The following is a 25074-nucleotide window of genomic DNA, read 5'->3' as shown; positions in this document are numbered from 1 at the left end:
CCGTTGTGTTTCTCGAGGTGAATGTGCAGGGCCGGGCATGCTCCGTTTAGGCGCGCTCCCCGCGGATCCGCCGGGCCAGCTGGATGTCTTTGGGCATGATGGTGACCCGCTTGGCGTGGATGGCTCACAGGTTGGTGTCCTCAAACAGACCCACCAGGTAAGCCTCGCTGGCCTCCTGCAGAGCCATTACGGCCGAGCTCTGGAAGCGCAGGTCGGTCTTGAAGTCCTGAGCGATCTCCCGCACCAGGCGCTGGAACGGCAGTTTGCGGATCAGCAGCTCGGTGGATTTCTGGTAGCGGCGGATCTCCCGCAGAGCCACCGTGCCGGGCCTGTAGCGATGAGGCTTCTTCACTCCGCCCGTGGCCGGAGCGCTCTTGCGGGCCGCTTTGGTCGCCAGCTGCTTGCGGGGAGCTTTCCCTCCGGTGGATTTGCGCGCTGTCTGCTTGGTTCTGGCCATTCTCTGCAACACAGACACAGGCTGCGGTTATCAATGCTGAACTTGATGCGGCGCTGCCTATTTAAGAGGATGGAGAGCCCGCCCTAGAGCTGGGATTTGTTCGAGTCCCGTCCCTCAAATCCCCGAGAAACAGCCACTGAAGGACAGAAAAGTCAGTAAAATAATTATTGTAGGCTGGATTGGTTAACTTCAAATGACAGTTGGTCAATTTCAAATCGCCCGCCGATTTCAGCCTGACCTTACAAAATATTAAAAAGTCCCATGCGCCTGCGCCTAAGATTATATCTTATGCTTCACAAAATTTTCTTGTGAACCTAACTTGCAGTCAGCGCGGAGAGGGCTCTGAATCATTTCCTGACCATCTCTAACAGGCAGGTGGAATGAACACGCCACTAAAACCTCGGCACGGCTACCAGAATCAAAACTGAACAAATTATCATTCCTGGGAGCGTCATTAAAAGTCGCTGCACCAGCCCTATGTGCTGGTTCCCCATCCTCAGGTCTCCTCTCTCAGGCGGAGTGTTTGGGTGGCTCTGAAAAGAGCCTTTGGGTTCGCTGGAAAAGGGACGATTTGCTCAGCCGCCGAATCCATACAGAGTGCGGCCCTGGCGTTTCAGAGCGTACACCACATCCATGGCAGTCACCGTCTTGCGCTTGGCGTGCTCAGTGTAGGTCACCGCATCCCTGATCACATTCTCCAGGAAAACCTTCAGCACCCCCCGGGTCTCCTCGTAGATCAAGCCCGAGATGCGCTTGACCCCGCCACGGCGAGCCAGGCGCCGGATGGCTGGTTTCGTGATGCCCTGGATGTTATCACGGAGCACTTTGCGGTGCCTCTTCGCTCCGCCTTTTCCCAGGCCTTTGCCTCCTTTCCCTCTCCCAGACATCACGCTTCTTCACTCCAATCGCTGCCGACTGAGAGCCGAGCTGCCTCACCTTCCTTTTTTATACTGCCTGCCCCGACCTGACTGAGAAACAGCTGACAGAAAGTGAGAGGCTGGCAGAAAACTGAGTGACAAACAGAGAAATGTCCAGCTCCGCCTCCAGCTTACTGCCGCCCCCAACTGGATCTGGAACTAAACCTTTTCTCCACAAGGGCAGTGAACACAAGGCCCGGCAGAAAACCTGCAGACCCAAACTTGTGTTCAAAGATAATAAAACCTGGATATTTTAAAAGCAAGATGACAAAGTGTGAAGCTGGATGAACACAGCAGGCCAAGCAGCATCTCAGGAACACAAAAGCTGATATCACTGATACAATTTTAAAAGCAGTTGTGAAACAATCAAAAGCCCATGTCCTGGCCTTCCTTTCAGAAGACAGCATGTCAGCTTCCATTTCACAGATAGCAGGAACTGCAGATGCTGTAGAATCCGACAGTCAGTTTCCATTGCTCCCGGTGAATCAGACAAAATCATTTCTTGGGGACTGTGTTGTGAAGCGGGGTTTCTGCGCCAGTGTTACTGACTCCCTGAATATGTGAAATAGAAATGGACAGGAACTGAAACTGACATTTCCACAGCCATCATAACAAAGTGTGGGGCTGGATGAACACAGCAGGCCAAGCAGCATCTTAGGAGCTCAAAATCTGACATTTTGGGCCGAGACCCTTCATCCAGCCATTTCACTTTCCACAGCCATGTCACATTCCTCAATGACTGCCTCTGGTTCAGGCTCACCCCACGTGGATTACAACTCAAGTTTCATCCCTCATGTTTTGAATCCTCCCAGGAGCATAGATACCTCCATAATGTTCAACGTTTCACGGACAGCTGCTCTCACCACATCCTGAGATCCACCCTGAGTGCCATGTGGCGGCACATGCATACTCTCAACCTCTCTCTCCAACAGCATCGTAACACACTGGCTCAGGGCTGCTCCACTCCCCAGTTCCACTTCATCCTCCACAGACAACAAAATGTGAGGCTGGATGTACACAGCAGGCCAAGCAGCATCTCAGGAGCACGGATGCTGCTTGGCCTGCTGTGTTCATCCAGCCTCACGTTTTGTTGTCTTGGATTCTCCAGCATCTGCAGTTCCCATTATCTCTGATACCACTTCATCCTCCGACTCATTTGTCGTGCTAACAAGGGACTTTTTTTTTCTTTTCCTTTCAGGCAATAAGGCCCACAAGATGCACCAACTCAAAACTACTCATGGCTCTCTGGGACCTACCTCTCCTTCCCTTCCCTCTGACTCTATCCCCTCCCCCAAACTCTTCACCTCCTGCCAGGTATTCACCATCCCTCCTAACCTTCTGCTCTCCGATGCTGGATGCTCTGTACTCAACAAAGGCCTCAGCTTTATTTCTCTGCATCCAGTTCTGAGGAAAGGGCACTGGGCCTGAATCGTTAACTCCTTTTTTTCCCCTCCATAGGTGCTGCCAAACCTGAGCTTTTCCAACAACTTTGTTTTTGTTCATGAACTGCAACTGCACCCGAACTGATGGTCAGTTAAAATGAGAGGGGGAACCTCACACTGATTCCTTGTAGAATGTGTGAGAAGAGCTGGGTGTAAATGAAGCCGAGAAAGTGTGTTTTGAGTTATTCAAATCAATTAATGTCCGTATCTCCACCGGAACTGGGACAGGGATCCTTTGATCCGGGCCCAGCTCTCTCCTGAGAGATGTCGGTGTCTCTGACAGGAGCTTTTGGGTTCAGGTGGTTACATGTTGCACCGACAGGTTCATTTCTTTGCTGCTTTCTTGGTAACTTCGGTTTTCAGCTTGGCCTTCACTTCAGTGAGCGTTTCCAATGTTTTCAATTGTATTTGCTCCTCCTGCTCTGACAGTGAACAGTACAAAATCAATCCCAACAGGAGATCAGCTGTTCTCCACTAAACAGAGACACACAGATGGTGCAGTTTCTCAGCATGGGGGGTATGTAGCTAACCACTGTCAAGGTGAGTGTGTGCCCGGACAGACTTTCTGAGAGGAGAAGGAATAGTGATGACCCCACTGTAATACAAGAGGATTGTTCTCAGGGTCAGTGCAACATGTCCAATTCTGTTCACTATCACTCACATTAACCTATACAATACCAGTGAGATTTGGGATTGTAGTGGGGGGTTGTAGTGATAGAGCTTGCTGTTAGGGTGGATGGAGGCTATATCAAGTCTGATCAGTGTGTGAGTGTAAAACTGTGTCACAGAGTCGTGCAGTAAGGCATTCTTTGACTTGGGCCTCAGCATCATTGTATCCTCCACTGTCAACATCCTGGGAGCTACCATGAAGGACAAATTGAACCGGACTCACCCGATAAATGCATTGGCTACAAGAACAGGGCCAAGGCTATGGATACTGCAGCAAGTAACTTCCCTCCTGATTTCTCAAACCTGTCCAAAATCTCCAACATTCAAGTCAGGAATGTAAAGGTTTCCCCTCTGTAGCCCCCATTACCTGTATTAGTGCAGCTCCAACTGCACACAGCAAGCAAGGTACTATCCACGAAAAAGCTGCTCCTGTTTAATTGGCACCACATTCACAAACATCCACTCTCTCAAATATAAAATTAGATAGCACCTACCAAACCCACAACTACTTCCATCTTGAAAGACAGCAGCAGCAGGTTCATGGGAACTGCACGATCTGCAAGATCTTCTCTAAGACACTCACCATCCTGACTTGGAAGTATATTGGCCGTTCAGTCTGTGTCAATCCGTGAAAATCCTGCAATTCCCTGACTAATGGCAATGTGGGCCAACCTACAGCTCAGAGATTGCAACGGTTCAGGAAGGCAGTTCACTACCGCCTTCTCACGGGCATTTCAGGAGGGTCAATCAATGCTCAGACCAGTCAGTGATGTCCACAGCTGGCATTTTTTTTTCTTTGAAATGTCTGCATTATTCTTGCTCTGTCCAAATGTTCTTCTCTCTGTTAGGCTCTATCCTAACATTTATTCCAAACCCCATCACACTCCCCTTTTATCTGCATATAAACTGACGTTTTCCCAGCCACCATCAAATCTGCGGAAAGGTCACTGGACCCAGAATGTTAATTTTGTTCCTTTTTCCTTCGAAGATGCTGCCACACATTGAACCGCTCCAGGCCATTTGGCTCAACAAGTCCTCATCGCCCGCTGAAGAGCACCCTATCCAGACCTATTCCCCTACCCTTTATTTCTCATGTCTAATCCACCAAACCTAAACATCTCTGGGCACCACGGGCAATTTAGCATAGCCAATCCACCTAGCTTGCACACCTTTGGACTGCGGGAGGAAACAGGAGCATTCAAAATTATGCTCTAACTTTTATTCTATATGAAAACAGTAAGGAAGGTGACATGAGCAGAACAAAACATTGGCACATAGTTCACAATTATGCGCCTAATCTGCAGCACGCTTCATAGAATCATCATAGAATCCTTACAATGTGAAAACAGATACTTCGGCCCAACTAAAATTCCACACCGACCCACTGAACAGCAGCCCCTCCCAGAACCATTGCACCGCCATTTCCCTGCAACCCTGCATTTCCCTTTGTCACACACAACCCAGAGGAGCGCATGCGTGAGACCCTCCCCCAGCGCTGCCATTGACTCAGTGAGTGGAAGAAGTTTGTTTGAAACAGGCCGCAATGGAGAGACCAGCGCCCAGGGAAGCGAGGGAACAGCAGGCTCCTTCCAGCAGCGCATCGAGATGTGAGTCTGGGACACAGAGGGGGCTCCGAGACCGGCGTTGATTCGGGCTCAGTTCAGGGAGAACCGGGGGCTGTTGGTAAGAGGCGGAGCGGAGCAGGAACTGGTCCCGGAACTTGGAGTGAGCGGCCTGGGGGCGGGGAGAGAGAGGCCTTTCTCGGGCTGTGTGTGGGCCTGCGGAGGGAGACACAGCGGCAAGAAGCTGCTGCTGGGGGTCAGTCTTGTGCTTTTCATCCTCTAAACTGGGATGGACATAGTGCCGTGAACAGTGGAAACACAGACTAGAGGCATGTTATAACCCTGAAAAGGACAGGTATTTGAGTCCCCAGGTTACATTTCTCACCTGAAACATTTAAAATAGCGCCCTTTGTTCTTCCTTTTCACAGGTAGTGTGTTGTGAGCTGGATATTGAACTGTGTATGCATGCCTGTTTCTTCGGATAGCCCCATGTATGAAAGTACAGTTGTTGCTCAGTTTCTGATTCTCACTCAGTTGATTTCGAATTATTTCAGGAAAAAAAAAGTACCATGAGAATTCCCAGAAAAGGAGCAGATCTGGAGAACAGGGAATAAAGCCTCTGGTTCTGTTCAATTTGCTAGTTTTCTTCTTTTAAAAACAAACACACGTCCCAATGATTATGAACTTGATGTTATGTTGATTAGTTCAATACGGCCAGACTTTCTGTATGTTGACTTCCTCCAGGCAAATACTTGAAGCACCAGGATGATGTTGTATTTCCTCGGTACAAAGCCAAGTCTGACCAGTTACTGCTAACAATCAGCAGGTATGTAGCCCACTGACGTTGACACAAGTTTTGAAGATGGATAGACTGATTGGTCATCCGAAATAGACACTCAGGAACAGCATTAAATCTGCATTTTATAAGGGCATTTTCAAAGTTACAATCAAGACAAACAATAGATCATGCTGTAACATAGTTTCAACAGGCATACCTCAGTGAGATGTTAAGTACAGAAATGGGAAGAACCCGTGCAACAAGAGTTACTAAAGTGGATGAAACATGTTTATATGAAGTTTATCAGTGACTGAGAAGGACAGAATTAATCCTTTGATGAATAATTCTCTCCTCCTCTCACTCTCACACACACACACTCTGACTGACTGAAGGTGTATGTTACAATGTGGAACAACTAAATTGTTTTGTGTTCACTGCAAATCATAGAAAATGATAGACTCAAAATGATCTCCACTAACACCCTCAAGTTACAGAACTCTGCAGCACAAGAGAAAGGCCCGTCAGCCCATTGCGTCTGCACCTTTTTTTTCAATGAACAACTTTTAAAATCCCAATCAGCCAGCATTCTATTTCCATGAATGTATTGAGGCTGAAGAGGAACTGCTATCCTCACCCTTATCATTTCTTCACCTTACAGGAGTTAATATTTCTTTTTTTTTCTTCAGTCTGGCAAGAAACATTGTGTATCTCTTTGAATTTTTTGTTTCAATTTTCTACAAAGGGCTTGATGTTCATGTCAACCTTCCCTACAGCACAATCACATTAGTCCTCATGGTACGGACAAATGTCAGTGTAATATTAATCCCTCAGTCATACAGAGTCAGTGAATATCTACTGTATCTGAGATGGTTGCCGACATCACGAAGCTAGCACTGCAGCTATTCGCAGGCTGATAACTGGAGAAATAATGTCAAATTGGCACTAACAGACACTGGCAGTGAGTGGAAGAAGTTCACAATTCCAACAATTACTGGAAACTAGTATGCAGAATGTAATGTCCCAGTGCAGGCACAGTGGGCTGAATGGTCTGCTTCCACGCTGCACCTCACCTTGATTCTGATCCTGGTGATGAAGTAAATGATATTCTGTTGTATAGAGTATTAGTTTAAAAATGTAACATAGAAATAGACAGACAGGTGCAAAACAAAATCTTTAAGAAAGAGCACTAACGATGTCCAATACAAAAAAAAATGAATCTAAATGTCTCATTGATACTACTGAAACCTGAAAAAACAAATCCCGTACTGAGACAGAGAATCAGCATATGATACAATCGGAATATAAAACCCACACTCAGCACACAAACTGTAAATTGTGTTGTTGATTCAGAATGGTTCTCATAGGAAACCAGTCCCATTTATATGACCCCTCCGAGATCCTGCCAACTGATAACGAACCAAGAAGTCTCAAAATGCCGAAGAGATTGAAATCCAGTCTCAACGCTGTATTACCTGTGTCAGAATGTGTTGCATATTCACAGAGAATATTACTGGTTGCAAGAGAATCAAGGCACATTGATACACAACAGTAGAAACTGACAGATACGGATTGATACCTACACTGACTCATTCACATTCCAGAAACACACAAAAGAAAATTGATGATGAATCACATATTCACATTCAAATAACAGAAACTGACAGGCATGGACTGATAATTTGACTTGGCCATTCACACAGCAGAAACTGACTGGAGAGATGGGGAAATGCAGCCTCACATTTATGTTGCAGATACTGACAGCAAGAATAATGTTGTTACACACAAATTCACAGAATAAAAACTGACTGTTACACATTGATAAATGCATTTGCCTATTCAAAGCCAGAAACTCATAGGTGGAAATTGATGGGTAAAATCACACATTCCCAAAGCAGAATGATTGTTTGTAATAGTCTTGGTTTCAAATAACTGATTGGGCACAGATTGGTAACTTCACTCACCGATGCACAGAGCAGAAACTGACAGGCATAGACCAATAACTACACTCATCTGCTGCCGTAGGTACTGATTGACAATGACATGTACATATTCACACAGAAGAAACTGACAGGTATTCACTGATAACTAAACTCATATATTGACATAACAGAAACTGCAAGTGATAGACTGAGAATTACACAAACATATTCACAAAGCAGAGGCTGAAAGTGTACAGATTGATAACTACACAAACATATTCACACAGCAGTCTGAGAGGGATAGACTGATTGTTAAACTCACATAGACAGAGCAGAAACTGACAGGCAGAAATCAGCAGTGAAACTCTCATTCTTTTAGCTGAAACTGACAGGTAGAGATCAATAACTAAATCCTCACGTTCACAAACCAGAAACTGATAGGGGCAGAATAATAATGACATTGACATCTGCACGTAGAAGAAACTGACATGGACAGAATAAAAATATCACTCCCAGGCTCATTTGACATCATCTGAAAAGTACGTTTGAACCACTAAATTCATTTTCACAGAAAAGTGTTTGCCAATTAAATATTGATAACTTTATTCCCAGATTGACAGAGCAGAAACTGATAGGCATAGATTGATAACTGAAATCATATTCAAAGAGGAGAACCTGACAGGCACAGATCCATAACAGCACTCACATATTAACATATCAATTGCTGTCTGTTAGTTCCAGCTAACATCATTCACATATTGACAAAGAAGTAACTGACAGATAAAAATAGACAACTATATTTATATATTCCCAGACCTGAAACTGGCAGGGACAGAGTGGTAAATACACTTATGCATTCACATATCAGACTGACAGGGACAAATTTAAAATGCTATTTCACAGAGCACAAGGACAAGAATAGATTGATCACAGCACTCAATGCATTCACATAGCAGGACCTAACAGGTAAGGATTGATAATTATACTCATGTTTTGAAGTAGCAGATGCTTACAGCTAGAGATTAATTACTGCACTCTCATATGCACAGTACACAAACTGACAGATAACTGATAACTGCACTCAAAATTTCACATGGCAGAAACTAATATAAACAGATTGATAAATAAGCTCATATTTATATCGCAGAAATAGGCAGTGACTAACTACTTCTGTGTGAATATGTAAACATATTCATCAGTCAGTCTCTGTCAGTTTCTACAATGTGGATATATCACTTTAGTTATCAGTCTGTCCTTGTCAGTTTCTGTGATGTGAATGTGTGAGGGAAGTGCATCAGATGCCATCTGTCTGGATTTTAGTAAGGTATTTGACAAAGTGCCACATGGTAGACTGGTCCAAAAAGTAAGAGCCTCTGCGATACAGGGCAATATGTTGAATTGTGTCCAAAGATGGCTCAGTAACAGGAAACAAAATGTAGTGGTTGATTGCTGCCTTTGTGAATAGAAAGCTGTTTCAAGTGGTGCTCAGCTTGGCTCAGTGATGGAACCCCTGCTGTCCGTTTTCTACATTGATGATTTGGACTTGAATGTGTTGGGCTTATTTGAGAAGTTTGCAGACAACACAAACTTGGCCATGTAGTGGGTAGTGCAGAGGATAATTGTAAGATGCAAAATGGTACAGATAGTTTCATGGAGTCGGCAGGAAAGTGGCAGATGGAGTTCAGCTCTGATAAGTGCGAGATAATGCACTTTGGAAGCTCCAACAGTAAATGGAATCAAAAATAATTGAGAATATATTGAGAGGGGTAGATGAAGTGAGAGATCTTGGTGTGCAGGTGCACAGGTCGCTAAAGGTAGCAGTACAAGGATTTAGAATTGTAAACAAGGCATGCAGAATGTTCCCCTTCATTGACAGTGGTATGGAATACAAACGTAGGGATATAACTGTGAAACTGTATCCGGAAATGGTGAGGCTGCAACTGGAGTATTGTGTGCATTCTGGTCACCACATTACAGGAAGGATGTAATTGCTGTGGAGGGAATGCAGAGGAGATTTACCAGAATGTTGCCAGGGCTGGAGATTGTAGCTACGAGGAGAGATTGCAGAGGTTGTGGTTATATTGCTTGGAATAGAGGAGGCTGAGGGGTGTCATGATTATAGAAAACAAAACTGTGAAAAGGAGAGACAGAGTGGACAGGAGGAACCTGCTTGGAGAAACTGTTCAAAAATCAGAGGTCATTGATTGAAGTGAAGTGGCTGAAGGATCGGAGGATTCTGAAGGATTTTTTTTTAACAGTATGAAACAGTCTGACCTCTTCTAGCCTACCAATGTTAGGAAGGAAGATGTGCCAGGAATTTTGAGGAAGGTGAAGACAGGTAAGTCCCCCGGGCCTGATGGGATTTATCCAAGGATTCTGTGGGAAGCGAGGGAAGAGATTGGAGGGCCCTTGGCAATGATCTCCTCGCCCTCACTGTCAACGGGTAGAGTGCTGGAAGATTGGAGAGTGGCAAACGTCAATCCCTTGTTCAAAAAAGGAAATCGGGATAACCCTGGAAATTACAGACCAGTTAGCCTAACGTCAGTGGTGGGCAAATTATTGCCAAGGGCTCTGAGAGATAGGATTTCTGATCACTTAGAAAGGCACAGTTTGATTTGGGACAGTCAGCATGGATTTCTGAGGGGTAAAACATGCTTCACAAACCTTACTGAATTCTTTGAAGAGGTGACCAAACACGTGGATGAATGTAGAGCAGTGGATGTGGTATCCATGGATTTAAGTATGGCGTTTGATAAGGTTCCCCACAGTAGGCTCATGCAGAGGGTAAGGAGGCATGGGATAGAGGGAAATGTGGCAGATTGGATTCAGAATTGGCTGACCCTTAGATGACAAAGGGTAGTAGTGGACGGAAAATATTTGATATAGTGTTCAATTACGAGTGTGTACCACAAGGATCTGTTCTGGGTTCTCTTCCATTTGTGATTGTTGTAAATGATTTGGTTGAAGGCGTGGAAGAATGCATCAGCAAGTTCGCAGACGATACGAAGGTGGATCATGTTCTGGGTTACAAAAGTACATTGATGGTATACGGAGCTGGGTTAAGAATTGGTAAATGGAGTTTAACCTTGAAAAGTGTGAGATGATACATTTTGGAAGGACAAACTTGAAAGCAGAATACAGGGTTAGTGGAAAGTTTCTTGGCAGTGTGGAGGAGCAGAGGGATCTTGGGGTTCATGTTCACAGCTCCCTGAAAGCTACCAGCCAGGTGGATAGAGTTGTTTAGAAGGCGTATGTTGTGTTAGCTTTCATTAACAGAGGGATTGAGTTCAAGAGCCATGAAGTCATGCTCCAGCTATACAAAAGTCTGGTTCGTCCACATCTGGAGTATTGAGTCCAGTTGTGGTCATGCCATTACAGGAAAGATGTGGAATCATTGGAAAAGGTGCAGACAAGATTTACCAGGATGTTGCCTGGAATGGAGGGAAGATCTTATGAGGAAATGTTGGGAGACCTTGGGCTTTTCTCTTTAGAGCGACGAAGGATGAGAGATGACTTGATAGAGGTGTACAAAATGATCAGAGGTATAGATAGAATGGACAGCCAGAGACTTTTTCCTCGGGTGAAGGTAGCTATTGTGAGGGAGCAGAGTGTTAAAGTGAGTGGAGGTAGATATTGGGGAGAAGTCAGAGGTGGGTTCTTTACTCAGAGAGTGGTCGGGGTGTGGAATGCATTCTGGAAAGGAGAGTGGAGTCAGCCTCTTTCGGGCCATTTAAACAGCTATGAGACAGGCATATGGATGATAGCAATAGGTAGGAGTGGAGGTTAGATAGACATGAGGATTAGGGGAGACGTTCGGCACAACATCGTGGGCCGAGGGGGCGGGGGGGTGGGCGGGCGGGGTAGCGGGGGGGGGGGGTGGGCGGGTGGGGTAGCGGGTGTGCGGACGGGGCGGGTGGGGGGTGGGGGTGCGGCGGCAGTGGTGGTGCTCCCCCATTCTTTCTGAAGCCAATGGTCAGTTCTTTAGTTTTTCCAACATTGAGAGAGAGGTCGCCTTCACTGCACCATGTCATCAAGCCCTCTATCTCCCTTCTGGGTTTTGACTCCTGGTTGTTCCATATGTGTCCCACTATGATGGTGTCATCAGCAAACTTGTAGATGGTGTTCATTTGGAAATTGGCCCCACAGTGTTGGGTGCACAGTAGGGGCCTGAGGTTGCATCCTTGGCGGGTGGCCTCCAGTGTTGTGTGTTATTGTAGAGGAGATGCAGTTGTCTGTCTTCACTGATTGCAGTCTATGGGTTAGAAATTTGAGGATCCAGTTGCAGTGGGTGGAGCCGAGACCAAGGTCACACAGTTTTGAGATCAGTCTGCACAGGGTAACGGTGTATAGATGTTCCAGGGATGAATAATCTCCTACAACCTCTTGAATCAGGCAGAAGATACAGAAGCCCGAACAGGTTCAGGGGCAACTTCTTTCTGTTCATTATTAAATTGATGAATCGACTCTTTGGCCTCAAATAATGATGATCTTGTTAATGTTGATCTCTCCGAGTGCGCACCCTGTGAAATGTAACCTGCATGCCTCTCTGAGTTGTTTTGTTCTGTACATCCTTGCTGACTGTGATCGGCCTGTACTGCTCGTAAACAGAGCATTTCACTGTCTCTCGCTACATTTGAATTTATTAAAAAAAATTAACAGAGCATATACTGACAGGTATATATTTGTAACTACACTGACGCATTCAACAAGAGGGAGCTGACAGATATAGATGGACAACGAAACTCGCATATCCATATACCCACTAGCAGTATGTAGTCCCACTCATGCAGCTGTATCAGTGTTGGTTAGCTTTTGGATCTCACTCAACCGGGTATTCGAATTTTAAGAAAAGAAAATAGACAAGGAGAAGCTCAGGCTCGGAGTAGAATCAGACCGTGGTTCTGTTCAAATAAATAGCTCAAAACAAACAATCCTAATGAATAATTAACTGAATGTTACATTGGCAATATCACTCTGATCAATCTCAACTGATGTTAGTTTACAGGAGGTATTCCTTCTTCCTCCAGGCCAATACTTGAAGGACCAGGACAATTTAGTGTTTTCTCAGTTCGAAGCCAATTGTGACCAGCATCTTACAACAACCACCAGGTATGTTGCACTGTCAGAGCATAGAATATCCTAGCCACAGTGATAGCAGATTCAATCTCACACATTGAATGCAATTTCCAGAGAGATGTGTTCTAACCAAGAGTCAAACACCATTGAGGAAATACCAGTGTATATGTTTTATCTGTACCGTCACTTCCAGCCACCCAGTTCTAAACAATTTCACTTTGGAGGAATGACAGACTGAATCCTCATCCAAAATATATACACAGGAACAGCATGAAATCTGCATTTAGTAAGGGTACTTTTAGTGTTACAGTCAAGTGAACACATAGATGATGCTGTTAGTTTGACCAACCACATGGGAAGTAGATATGGAGTACAGATATTGAAGCAAACATTTCAGTCAGAAGTAACAGACAGACAATTATTATTTCAATGAATATTTGTCTCAATAGTCACAAAACTTAAATAATGTGAATTCCAAATGCACGTGCTGTGCCAAAGACTGACATTGAGAGAATTGTTAATATACACTCTCACTCCCTCTCTTGCACCCTCCTCTCTCTCTCTCACTATCAAATGCATAAACCATCCCAACACACATTCCAACAAATAATAGCCATGCAATACCATATACATTGCAAGCAACAGAAACTGTCACATCTGGAATGATTTCTACTCACAGAACCATTGTCAGAGAGGCCTGCATTCCTTCACATTATTGAGTCTGTACCGAGAATTCTCATCCCATTCATTCAACATTTCATTCACACAAATGTATGACAGCAGCAGAGGAGCTGCCATCCCCACCTTTATCGCAACATCATTCTCCTTTTCTTCACCTTTCAGGAATAGAATTTGTTTTGTCTTTTTCAGTCCAGCAAGAAACCTCGAGTACCTCTTTCAAAATTAATCTCAATTTATTGTAAAGAGCCTGACATTCCTCCTGGCCCTCCCTCGGATGTATTGCAGAGAAATACCAAGATATCTGAATACAATTTTCACAATAAATCAGTTTAATCAAGTGGTTACCTTTCGAAGCAGTGCACAAAATAAAAATAGACAAAATTGGTTTGCTTGGTAGGTTTGTGAAACACTCCTTTTGTTTCAAAGCAGAGTTGAACAGTGTTGATTGTTCAATAAATTGAGTTTCACCCTTTAAATCTGCTGCACTGCAAGACAGAAAATAAACTTCCTTTTCCTTTCCACTTCCCTTCCATAGAACAACACAAGAGTACCAGTAATTGCTTCCACCATCACGGCACAGAGCAGGGTCATGTCCTGTCTACATCAGGGAATAAGTTCCCCGTTTGTCTTTTCTGTCCAAGCGACACTGTGTGATCAGGCAGCAGCAATGCAGTTGAATTGTTCACTGCCATTGGCTTTCACAGTTTACACTGATTGCTACTTTAGCATTACTCAGAAAAGCATATCACTACACACTGAAAAAGAAACGGATATTATTCTGACAGTCAACACTTTATATCATTAATCCCTGTTCAACTCTACACTATACAAGTTACAAAGGCCCATTGTGTTTCCAGTCTTGAATCTGAGGAACAGCACAGAGTCCCTTCTGTAGCAGTGTGTTGCCTTTCACTTGCACATGATTCCCACAGGCACCAACAATTAATGATCTTCGGTGGTTTCCCATTCACGACAGGAGACGGGAACTGAGATACAGACTGGCAGCACGAGGGAAAACTCACTCACACACAGCCAGTGGATGCTAAAAGGAAAAGAATGAAGTACGGCCTCACAGTAATTTCCAGATATGAACTGACTCTCAAAATCTCTGATTACACCTGAGGATATTGGACTGTTACAGTGCCCAGTAGTGACAGATAGATTCTACTGCACACTCAACCTCATGCACAATGTAAAAACAAACTGAGACTGAAATGCAATGCAGTTCAGTGCAATTGAAAAGAGTTTGACAGAGTTTACTACTCCGACACAAACCACAACTGAACATACGAAAATGAGATCCATGTACTCTCCCTGAGACTGTGGGAAACATATCAAAACTACCACAATCGTTATGAAAAGCCAGATACCCACAGAACTTATGTCATATTGGCCTTTACAAATAGACGGTGACAATGAGTAGATGAAGTTCACATTCCTGACAATTACTGCGGAACTGCTGCATAAAAAATTCCCAGTACAGAGACAGTGGGCTGAATGGTCTGCTGCTATGCTGTACCATATCTGTGATTCTGTTTTTGGTGAGAAACAAGCAGTTTAATCAGTGGTACCACAGATCTCAGGCTGTCTGACCAAATAGGAAATATGTGACCATTTGTCAGAATGGTTCTCAGAATAAAGCAGTTCCCCTCCTGTTATCACCCCATGTCCTGAACTTCCTCACCCCCCTCACCTACCACACGGATTGACACTCAACTCATAAATCACACAATGCAGAAGAGATTAAGAGCCAGCCTCAACACCCTAACAATAACTATCACAGAGTGATTTGTACAGTCACAGAGAATAATACTGGCCTTCAGAGACTTAGCCATTTTGATACATGAGGAGAAACTGACACGTACAGATTGATAACTACACCCACTTGTTCGTATTGCAGAAACACACAAATGATGACAACACATTGACTACAATGTAAAGGTGTGACTGTAGTTATCAGTCTCTCTTGGTTTCTGCTAATGTCAGTCATGCATTCGCATTGCAGGAACTGTCAGGGAGAGATGAATAACTTCACCTTCATTCTCAAAGCTAAAACGGACATACGCAATGATAACTACACTCCCAGTTTCACAGAGCACAAACTGACAAGTATAGTCTGTTAACTAGACTCTCCTATTTACAGAGCAGAATCTCACAGGTACATGTTGGGAACAGCACCCACACATTCGCCCAGCAGGAACTGACAGGTGTACTTCGATAAGTGCATTTACACACTGACAAGGCAGTTCAGTATTTGGTCTGTCTGTGTTGTTTTCCTGTAGACGCTGGTTTGAAGTTCCCCATTAACTGGTCGCTCTACTGTGGTACCTAGGAATGCAGTTTGTTGTTGTGTTCCTCCTCTTTTGTGAATTTTACATCAGGAAGGATATTATTGATGGTCTTGAATGTTTCCTCTAATTTGTTTCGTTTAGTGATGACAAAGGTGTCATCCACGTAGCAGACCCAAAGTTTGGGTTGGATGATTGGCAGAGCTGTTTGTTCGAGTCTCTGCACTACTCCCTCTGCTAAGAACCCTGATGTCGGAGATCCCATGGGTGTACCGTTAGTTTGTCTGTAGGTTTTGTTATTGAAAGTGAAGTGGGTGGTGAGGCATAGGTCCACGAGCTTGATGATTTTGTCCTTGCTGATGAGGTTGGTGGTGTCTGGTGTATGTGTCTTTGGTTCTTCTACTAGTGTAGTCAGTGTTTCTTTGGCCAGATTGATGTTGATGGATGTGAACAGGGCTGTTACGTCAAAGGAGACCATTGTTTCATCCTCTTCTATCTTGGTGCTTTTGATGGTGTTCAAGAATTCTTGGCTGGAGTGAATGGAGTGGCGTGAGTCTTCTACTCGGTGTTTTAGTCTTTGGTGTAGTTCCTTGGCTAGTCTGTATGTTGGTGTTCCAGGTAGTGAGACTATGGGTCTGAGGGGAGCTCCTGGTTTGTGAATTTTGGGTAGTCCGTAGAAGCGTGGTGTGTTGGATCCATCTGGTTTCATTTTTTGGAAGAGTCTCTTGTTTAATTCTCCAGATTTTTGAAGTTTTATGAGTGAGGCTGTGATTCGGTTCTCCAGTTGTGGGGTCAGGTCTGTCGCCACCTGTTGGTAAATATCCACCAAAAGACATGACCCACGATCACTAGTATCCTTGCATACAGATGAGGAAGGCCACCACTTTGGGACAACACATCCATCCATCTTGGACAAGACAAACAGAGACACGCACAAGAATTCCTGGAAGCATGTCATTCCAACCGAAACTCCATCAACAAACAGAGATTTGGAGCTCATCTACCACCCTTTGAGAAAAAGAACAGGAAATGACATCACCGGCACAGGAAGTGACATGACCAACCCAAGGAAACCTAAACACCAGCGCTTCACCGTAGGCTCACTGATGATGTTACCTAGAATGGTGACGAAACGTCTGAAAATGAACCTTCCAGCTTAGTGAGCAAACTTACATCCAGAACCTCAAACTGAGCTACAAATCTTCTCAAAACTCGCTAACAGATTAATATTGTCACTTGCAATTCTCAGCAGAAACTAACAGGTACAGGCTGGTAAATAGTCATACGTTTACGTAAGAGAAACTGACAGATATATATAGATAAATATATTGATTGTAGAAATGATTTGGAGTTGGGTATTGAGGATAAAGTCTCTAAATTTACAGATCATACTAAGCCATGGAGAAGAGTGCATTGTGAGGATGATACTGAGTGACTTCACAGGGACATTGACAAGTTGGCCAAATGGGCAGAGACCTGGCAGATAAATTTCAATGCAGAAAAATATGAGCTTATGCATTTTGCTGAGAAAAATGCAAAGAAACAATACAAGCTTAAGGGTACAGCTTTAAAGGGAAAATTGGAACAGAGAGATCTTGGGGTTCATGTGCATCGTTCTCTGAAGGTGGCCAGGCCAGTTGAAACAGTTGTGAAGCAGGTTCAAAGGATCTTTGAGTTTAAAAATAGAGGCATTGAGTCTCAAAGCAAGGAAGTAATGCTACGCCTCTACAAATCATTGCTAAGACCACATTGCTCAGGCTACGCTTGTGTTCAGTTCTAGACACCTTATTTAAGGAAGAACACTCTGGAGATGGCTTAAAGGTGTCACTAGAATGACAGCAGGAATGAAGGATTTTACGTTCAAAGAAAGATTAATGAAACCAGGCTTATTCTCCATGGAGCAGAGGGGTCACAAATGGGGGTGTTCACAATAATGAAGAATTTTGAGAGGGTAAAGTAGAATACTCTGTTTCCACTATGTCAGTAACCAGGGGTCACAATTTCAAATTTGTCACCAAGACAGCTAGGAGTGAGATGAGGAGAAACATCTTTGGAGCATTGTTCGGATTTGGAATGCACTGCCTGGGAGAGTGGTGGAGGTGGATTCCATATGAGGTATGAAGAGAGAGCTGGATATATGTTTGAAAATGATGAAGTTAGAGGGTAATGAAGATCAGGCTGGGGAATAATCACACCTCTGATAATAGCTCACCACAATTAAAAAATAAATGCAGAGTAGATTCAATTCATTGGCTCATCTGCCCTGATACACTCACCAGGAGATCAAATGGATACTCAAGTTAGGAATGGACAGCACAAAATCTCAAATCCCTGCCATCAAGGGTCAGATCATGCTGCAGCAGAAGAGATTGGCCCACTCAGAGTTATGTGAGAGACAGTTATTCCGATGGCTTCTCAAGGCAAATTCATGTTTGGAGTTGATGTCTGGCTGAGTGAATGGGAACAAAGCTTAGCCATTTCTCAGCTGCAGAAACCTGACGCTCCTCTGTCCTCTCTTCCTTCTCCCCCTTATTTGCTGGAAGGAACAATTGCTATCCATCAATTTGTGAGGCATTGAAGGGATTCTTCTGTGCTGTCTCACAATGTCCGTGGAAGATTGGCATAAACATTTCCCTCTTCACCTTGACCTGGTTCCTCATCCCCTCGCATATCTGTGTGCCTCAGGGTGGTGTATGTGATGCAGGATGGTTGCTGGTCTGCTTGCTCAGCCTGAAAATAGGACAATACAGAAACATAGTAAATGAGGAGCAGGAGCAAAATCGGTGGCCTCATGGACAGTGAAGGTGGTTATCTCAGAGTACAACGGGAACTTGATCAACTGGGCCAATGGGCCGAGGACTGGCAGGTAGAGTTTAATTTAGACAAATATAGAGGTGTTGCATTTTTGCTGAGGCAAACCAGGGCAGGTTAATGGTAGGGCCCTGGGGAGTGTTGTCAAACAGAGGGATCGAAGGGTGCAGGCACATAGTTGCATAAAGTGGAGTCCCAGGCGGACGGCAAGTTTGGAACAGTTGCCTTCAACAGTTCCAACACTGAGTGTAGGAGTTGGGATGTTATGATGTGGCTGTCCAAGACATTTTGCCCCTAAGAACTCGATGCTGCTACTTGAACAACATTCACTACTCTGATCCCAACCACTTTCTGTGGCAGAGAATCCCCTTGGATCCCCACCCTCTAGGTGAAGACATTTCTCCCCACCCTCAGCCCTTCCCCATCTCCTTTAGACTGTGAGCCCCTGAGGGTGGACTCATGTGTCCTTAGCCCCATGTCCAGCCATCAGCAACATCTGTGTTTACCCCTGTTAAGTCCCATTGAAATTTCACAGGTTTCTATGAGATGACTCCTCATTCTTCTAAACTCCAGTGAATATAATCCTAAGCGATCCAGTCTGTCCTTATCCTTCAGTCCTGCCATCCCAGGATTCAGTCTGGGAAACCTCGGCTGCACTCCCTCCATAGCCAGGACATCCATCCTCAGAGACGGAGACCCCAGACTGCAGACACAATACAGCAGGATGTGGTCTCTCCCTGTACAATTTCAGCAAGACAGCCCTGCTCCTGGACTGGAACCTTCTCACTATGAAGGCCAACATCACATTTCCATTCTTCACCATCTGCTGCTCCTGTAATGCTCACTGTCACTGACTGGTGTATGAGGTACATCCAGGACTTGGAGCACCCCCACATCCCAATCCGGCGGATAAAAACCCAATTTCCTGGTTTTGCACCCAAAGCAGATAACGTCACTCTGATCTACATTGAACTGCACGAATCATTTCAGTGTTGAGCCAACAAGCTGGACATTCGGAGTGGTTGGATGGTGAACGTGGGGATATGGAGGGGTGAATGGTGAGAAAAACAAACTTTATCTGGAAGACAGTGAGAGTTTACGGGATGAGCAATTAATATCTGGGGTTGTGACACAGACCAGTTCCTCTTAGAAAAGCACACAGTTGGAACAAGCCTAAAACTGACGATGACAAATGTTATTTCTCTGTACTTTGAACAGGGTGTGGCCAGCTCTGCCAAGGTGGCAAGGGGACGCCAATCTCAAAATGTCCTTGAATGGATTGACATGCTCGACCTGAAGGTAATGAGGAGTTTGCAAAGGGTTAAGAGTCACGTGCAGAGCAGATCAGGTGAGAATGGCAGATTTTGCTCCCATAAGGACCATCAGAGACAGGAATGGGAGTAGGATATTCGGCCCCTCGATCCTGCTCCACCATTCAATAGGACTGTGGCTGATCCAACATTCCTCATGTCCACTTTCCTGCCCTTCCCATTGATTCCCTGTCTGATCAAGAAACTGTAAATCCCAGCCTTAAATCTGCCTTCCCCCTGCTGCCACAAATACATACAGCTCTGTCTAGCAAGGAGTTCCAAAGTCTCTTATCTCCCTGAGAGAAGAAATAACTTTTCATGTCAGTCTTCACTACTGAACCAGATGGTTCTTTGCTTCTCACAATGGTCATCATTAGAGCCTTAACTCCAGATCTGTTTTGTTTAAAGTTTAAGTCAAAATCCGTGATCTGCAATAGCAAGATTTAATTTCAAGTCCTCACAGTACATCCCAGGCATCTGACAAAATAGGATATTGCCTCCCCATTATTTCGAAATTGAAAGTGAATCACACTAAAGTGCGGTGTTCAGATCAGAATAAATTGCCCCGCACCTTTGAGCCAAACATCGACATCAGTGGAATCCCTACAGAGTAGAAGTAAGCCATTCAGTCCATTAAGTCCGTACCAACCATCTGAGCAGCATCCCACACAGACCGACTCCTCTAATGTATCCCTGTAACCATGCATTTCCCATGGTTAATCTCCCTAATCTACCAACCCCGGACACTATGCGTAAATTAGAATGACCACTCCACCGAACCTGCACACCTTGAGACAATGGGAGAAGACTGGAGCACCCGGTGGAAACCACACACACAATATGAGGCAGCAGTGCTAACCACTGAGCCACCGTGTTGCCCAGTGTTTTTGCCGTGTAGGGCTTGGTTAGCTCAGTTGACTGTCTGGTCGTGCTGAAAGTGTGTGGTTCAGTTTCTGCACTGGTTGAGATTGCTGTGAATGATCGTTCCCCTTTGCCTTAGATGTGGTGACCCTCAGGTTAAACAGTTGAAAAGTTAAACAACAAAAATAGTTGTTGTTGGTCTCCCTCTCTCTCCCTCTCTCTCCCTCTCTCTCCCTCCCTCTCCCTCCCTCTCCCTCCCTCTCCCTCCCTCTCCCTCCCTCTCCCTCCCTCTCCCTCCCTCTCCCTCCCTCTCCCTCCCTCTCCCTCCCTCTCCCTCCCTCTCTCTCTCTCTCTCTCTGCAAGGAGACAACAGTGACTCTACATGAACCACCTGCTAAAAACGTAACTTTGCTGATTAAAAATTAACTGCCAGCTTTTTCACTGCAAAATAACTTGCGTGTTTCCCACCTGATGCAACATCACAGTGAGCTGTAAATAAAAGAAAAGACACTTTAATGACAGAATGTATCTAAATGCACGGGGAGAGGGTGTAGAGGCAGATTTACCAGGATGTTGCCTTCGACACTGGAGAGTGCCAGTGATGGAGAGAGATTGGACAGACTGGGGTTCTTATCGTCAGAGCAGAGGAGATTGAGATGCTGGACATGATTGGGATGTATCAAATGATGAGGGTCCATAGATTGGGTAAGCAGGAAGAAAGGTTTCATCCTTGATGGAGGGAGCAATGAGGGACCAAGTTTTCACCCAGAAGCTGGTGGGGAACCTGCAACTTGCTACCTGTGAAGATGGGAGAGGCAGAAACCCTCATCACATATGAAGAAGAATTTTGATGTGCACCTGGGATGCCAAGGCAATGGGCTGAGTGCTGGGGAAATGGAATTAGAGAATGGTGAGGTGGTGTTTTTAACTGGCACAGGCTCGATGGGCCTTTTATTGGCACTGGAGACCTCTCCAACACTGTGACGAGCTCACTTTGGGATGTGTGTTCTACATCCAGTATACTATTTAGATGCAATGCGATTTTGTCCATGTCATTTTCTGAGGTAAGCGGTTTGGCTTATGAGGAGAGATTGAGCAGTTTCGGCCAATAATCTCTGGAGTTTAGAAGAATGAGAGGAGATCTCATTGAGGGATATAAGATGGAAAGGAGAAGGAAAGAGAATGATTGCTCATGTGGGACAATCTGGAACAAGAGTTCAACATTTCAGGAGAAGGGGCTGGGACAGATTGAAAACAGAGAGAAGGAGGAATGGGTTCTGTCCAAGGGAGACAGGGATGTGAATCTGGGGGATTTGCTGTGGGTACATACTGCTGTTCTCGAGTGTGTATTCAATGTTGGGACACTGAATGAATTGGAGGAGGAGACAGACAGATTTGGAATCAATGATAGGTGAATGGGAGTGGGGGCAGGAAACTGGAGCTGAAGCCAAGATGGGATCAGCTGTGCCATATTGAATGGGGCCGTAGGCACTCAAGAGGCTGAATGGTCTCCTGCTGCTCCTAGCCCTTAAGTTGTATTGGTCATTCAGTAGCCTGGGTTCATGTTAGTGTGGGTGGTACAGACAGTAGCAACAGAAAGCTCTTATTCTGGGTTGCTAAAATGTGTAATCCATTAAAGGTCACTCAGTAAGAGTGAATGTAAGACCCATGTGATAATGGAGCAGAATTAGGCTGTTTGGCCGATCGAGTCCACTCTGTCATTTGATTGTGACTGCTGTGTTTCTCAACCCCATTCTCTGCCTTCTCCCCCTCGGCCTTGATCTCTTCACCAATCAAGAACCTATCCATCACCGTCTTAAAGACATTCATTGAGTTCCACAGATTCATCACCCTCTGGCTGAAGAAGTTCCTGTTCATCTCAGTTCAAAAATATCATCCCTTCATGCTGAGGCTGTGCCCCTCATGTCCTCGTCTCTGTCCAAGCCTCTCAGTATTCTGTAAGTTTCAATCGGATTCTCCCTCATCCTTCTAAACTCCATTGAATGCAGACAGAGAGCCTTCACCACTCCTCATTAGACAAGCCCTTCATCCCTGGGATCTTGTAAATCTCCTCTTGACCCCCCTCCAGGGCCAGCACATCCTTCCTGAAATACAGGGCCCAAAGCTGCTCACAATATTCCAAATATGGTTTGACCAGAGCCTAATACAGCTTCAGCAGTACATCTCTGTTCTTGAATTCTGGCCATCTTGAATTGAATTCTAATGTTACATTAACTGCCAAATGAACTTGCATGTTAACCTGAAGAGAATCCTGAAGTAGGACTCCCAAGTGGCTTTGTGCTTGAGATTTCCGAAGCCTTCCCCATTTGAAAAACGGTCTCTGCCTCTATTCCCACCAAAGTGCACAACCTCACACTTTCCCCCATTGTATTCTGTTTGCCATTTCTTTGCCCAATCTCTGAGCCTGTCCAATTCCTTCGGCAGCCTGTCTGCTTCCTCACCATTACCTGTCCCTCCACCGAACTTTCTGACATCAAAGAAACATGAAATGACAACGCTCCCTGTGTGAACAATGCTGGACCCAGAGTGAATGGCTCCTTGTCCCAGAGACCCAGGCCAGAAGGGGCCACACTCAGACATTAAGCTGTTGTAATGCGGTAATAAACAGATTGATGTCTCAGTGCCCAAACTTTAGGTCACCTCAAAACAAGATGAACAATATAGCAGTTAGCTATCAATGTACGTTTCCCTCTTCCAATTCAATTCAATGACTGCCACTTGGATTTCCCGTGTGTGTCTATGTTTGGCTTGGACTAGTATGGTTACCGTGTCCCAGTTAAACTGATGGCCTTCACTGTCAGTGTACCGATAGTAAGAAGCGTTTATTGTGCAGTTTTGCTGCTAGCAGATGTTCATGTGTCTTGATAGCTAGTTTTCTTCCTGCCTGTCTAAGGTAATGGTTGTGGCAGTCGTTGCTTGGTATTTTGTAGACCACATTGGGTTTGCATGTTGTGAGAATGCGGTCTTTAATCCTTGAGTGTTTATCATAAAGTGGCTGTGGGCTTGTGTGCTCCCATGATTCCTGGTGGTCTCAGGAGTCTTGTTGTTTTGGCGTGCTATGTCCTCCTGTTGTCCAAAATAAATGTTGACTCCCGGGGCAACTCCACCCTGCCACCACCTCTCCAGGGTCTATCCTGCTGGTGGGACATGGCATATCCAGGGATGGTGATGGTGGTGTCTGGTACATTGTCTGTAAGGTATGATTCTGAGTATAATGCTGACTCTCCGGATTTTGACATGAGCTCCCAGAGGTTAGGAAGCAGGACTTTGCAGGGCTGACAGGGCTGTTTCAGGTCTGTTGTCTTTTCCGGTGCCTGACTCGATGCTGGGTGATCCATCCCATTTCATTTCATTATTCAGAACTTGTGGCGAGGAATACGACTGAATGGCTTGCTCTTTCGTTTCAAAGGGTCAACCCTGATTACAGGTCACTGTACTCGAAACATTAACTTTGTTTGTCTCTCTCGATGGTTGCTGCCAGATCAGCTGAGGTTCACCAGAACTTTCTGTGTTTATAACCTGTAATGTTAACTCTGTTCCTGTTTCTCTCCCTCTCCATAATCCGGCTAAGATTTTGAAATTTGCCGTTCTTGCCGTCTACTCCTGATTGATGCGAGACGAAAAACTTCAAACAGAATCTGTTCGTTTTCCAGGTGCAGTCCTGCCAAGTGAATATCATCAAAGATTCCCAGCTTCCCAAAGTGGTCTGTGTCTACTTAATGACCTATTCTACAGGTGTGGGGGTGGGGGAGGGGGGTGGGTGGTGGGGTTGTTGGGAGGTTGGCATTGGGTGTGTGGTTTGGCTGGGGGGGGTGGTGTGGTGTCAACTTCAGAGAGATACATGATCGCGATAACGGTTTGTACAAAGTACAGCTTTCTGTCGGTATTTACTGTTTAAAAAGCAATTGGTGCATCAATTACAGATCATGGTCAATTCACCACAGTCTTACCAGATCATTAGAGCTGCTCTCCCGTTGGAGAGAGCGGATTGGAAGGTGATGGAACCTGAGGGTCACTGCGCCTCAGGTGATTGGGAGGTTCAAAAGGAGAGTCCTTCACGGTAACCCCATCCGGTGTAGGATTTGAACCCACACTGTTACCATTCTAATGCATCACAAAGCAGCCATTCTGAGGCAGGAATAGTCGCTGATCTGGAGAGGGGGTGTAATTACAAAACAAATAGCCTTGCCCCTCTCCCCACCTCAACATCATTGGAGATAAAGAGCTTTGTGATGATACTGTCGCTTTAAGAGATTATTTTGTCCTGGTTTCTTTTGAGAGA

General features: G+C 45.1%; 2 protein-coding genes and 1 pseudogene across 10 annotated transcripts in view; all 3 read right to left on the bottom strand.

The window, feature by feature from the left end:
- Window positions 1-25074, bottom strand: part of LOC132207173 (late histone H2B.L4-like) — a 228244-nt gene that overhangs the window by 158865 nt on the left and 44305 nt on the right. For 3 of the 9 annotated variants that reach the window (XM_059642376.1, XM_059642377.1, XM_059642379.1), the window contains exon 4: window positions 13813-18519. The exons of 3 other annotated variants lie outside the window; for them this stretch is intronic. In XM_059642376.1, coding sequence (XP_059498359.1) covers window positions 15830-16789 — 960 coding nt within the window. In that variant the 5' untranslated portion in view covers window positions 16790-18519 and the 3' untranslated portion in view covers window positions 13813-15829. Of the gene's footprint in view, window positions 1-5190; window positions 6909-13812; window positions 18520-25074 lie in introns of those variants that run through there. 3 more of the 9 variants (XR_009443356.1, XM_059642378.1, XR_009443357.1) reach the window with 3 other exon arrangements.
- The window catches only part of LOC132207181 (uncharacterized), a 95021-nt pseudogene continuing 69993 nt past the window's right edge, over window positions 47-25074 (bottom strand).
- LOC132207233 (histone H4) lies at window positions 1012-1361 on the bottom strand. The gene has a single exon (XM_059642463.1). The coding sequence runs from the start codon at window positions 1342-1344 to the stop codon at window positions 1033-1035; it is 312 nt and encodes a 103-aa protein (XP_059498446.1). The 5' UTR covers window positions 1345-1361; the 3' UTR covers window positions 1012-1032.

The sequence above is a fragment of the Stegostoma tigrinum genome, chromosome 44, assembly GCF_030684315.1.
Source record: "Stegostoma tigrinum isolate sSteTig4 chromosome 44, sSteTig4.hap1, whole genome shotgun sequence".
NCBI lineage: Eukaryota > Metazoa > Chordata > Chondrichthyes > Orectolobiformes > Stegostomatidae > Stegostoma > Stegostoma tigrinum.
The sequence above is the reverse complement of the archived record's forward strand: the minus strand, read 5'-3'. Positions and strand labels throughout refer to the sequence as shown.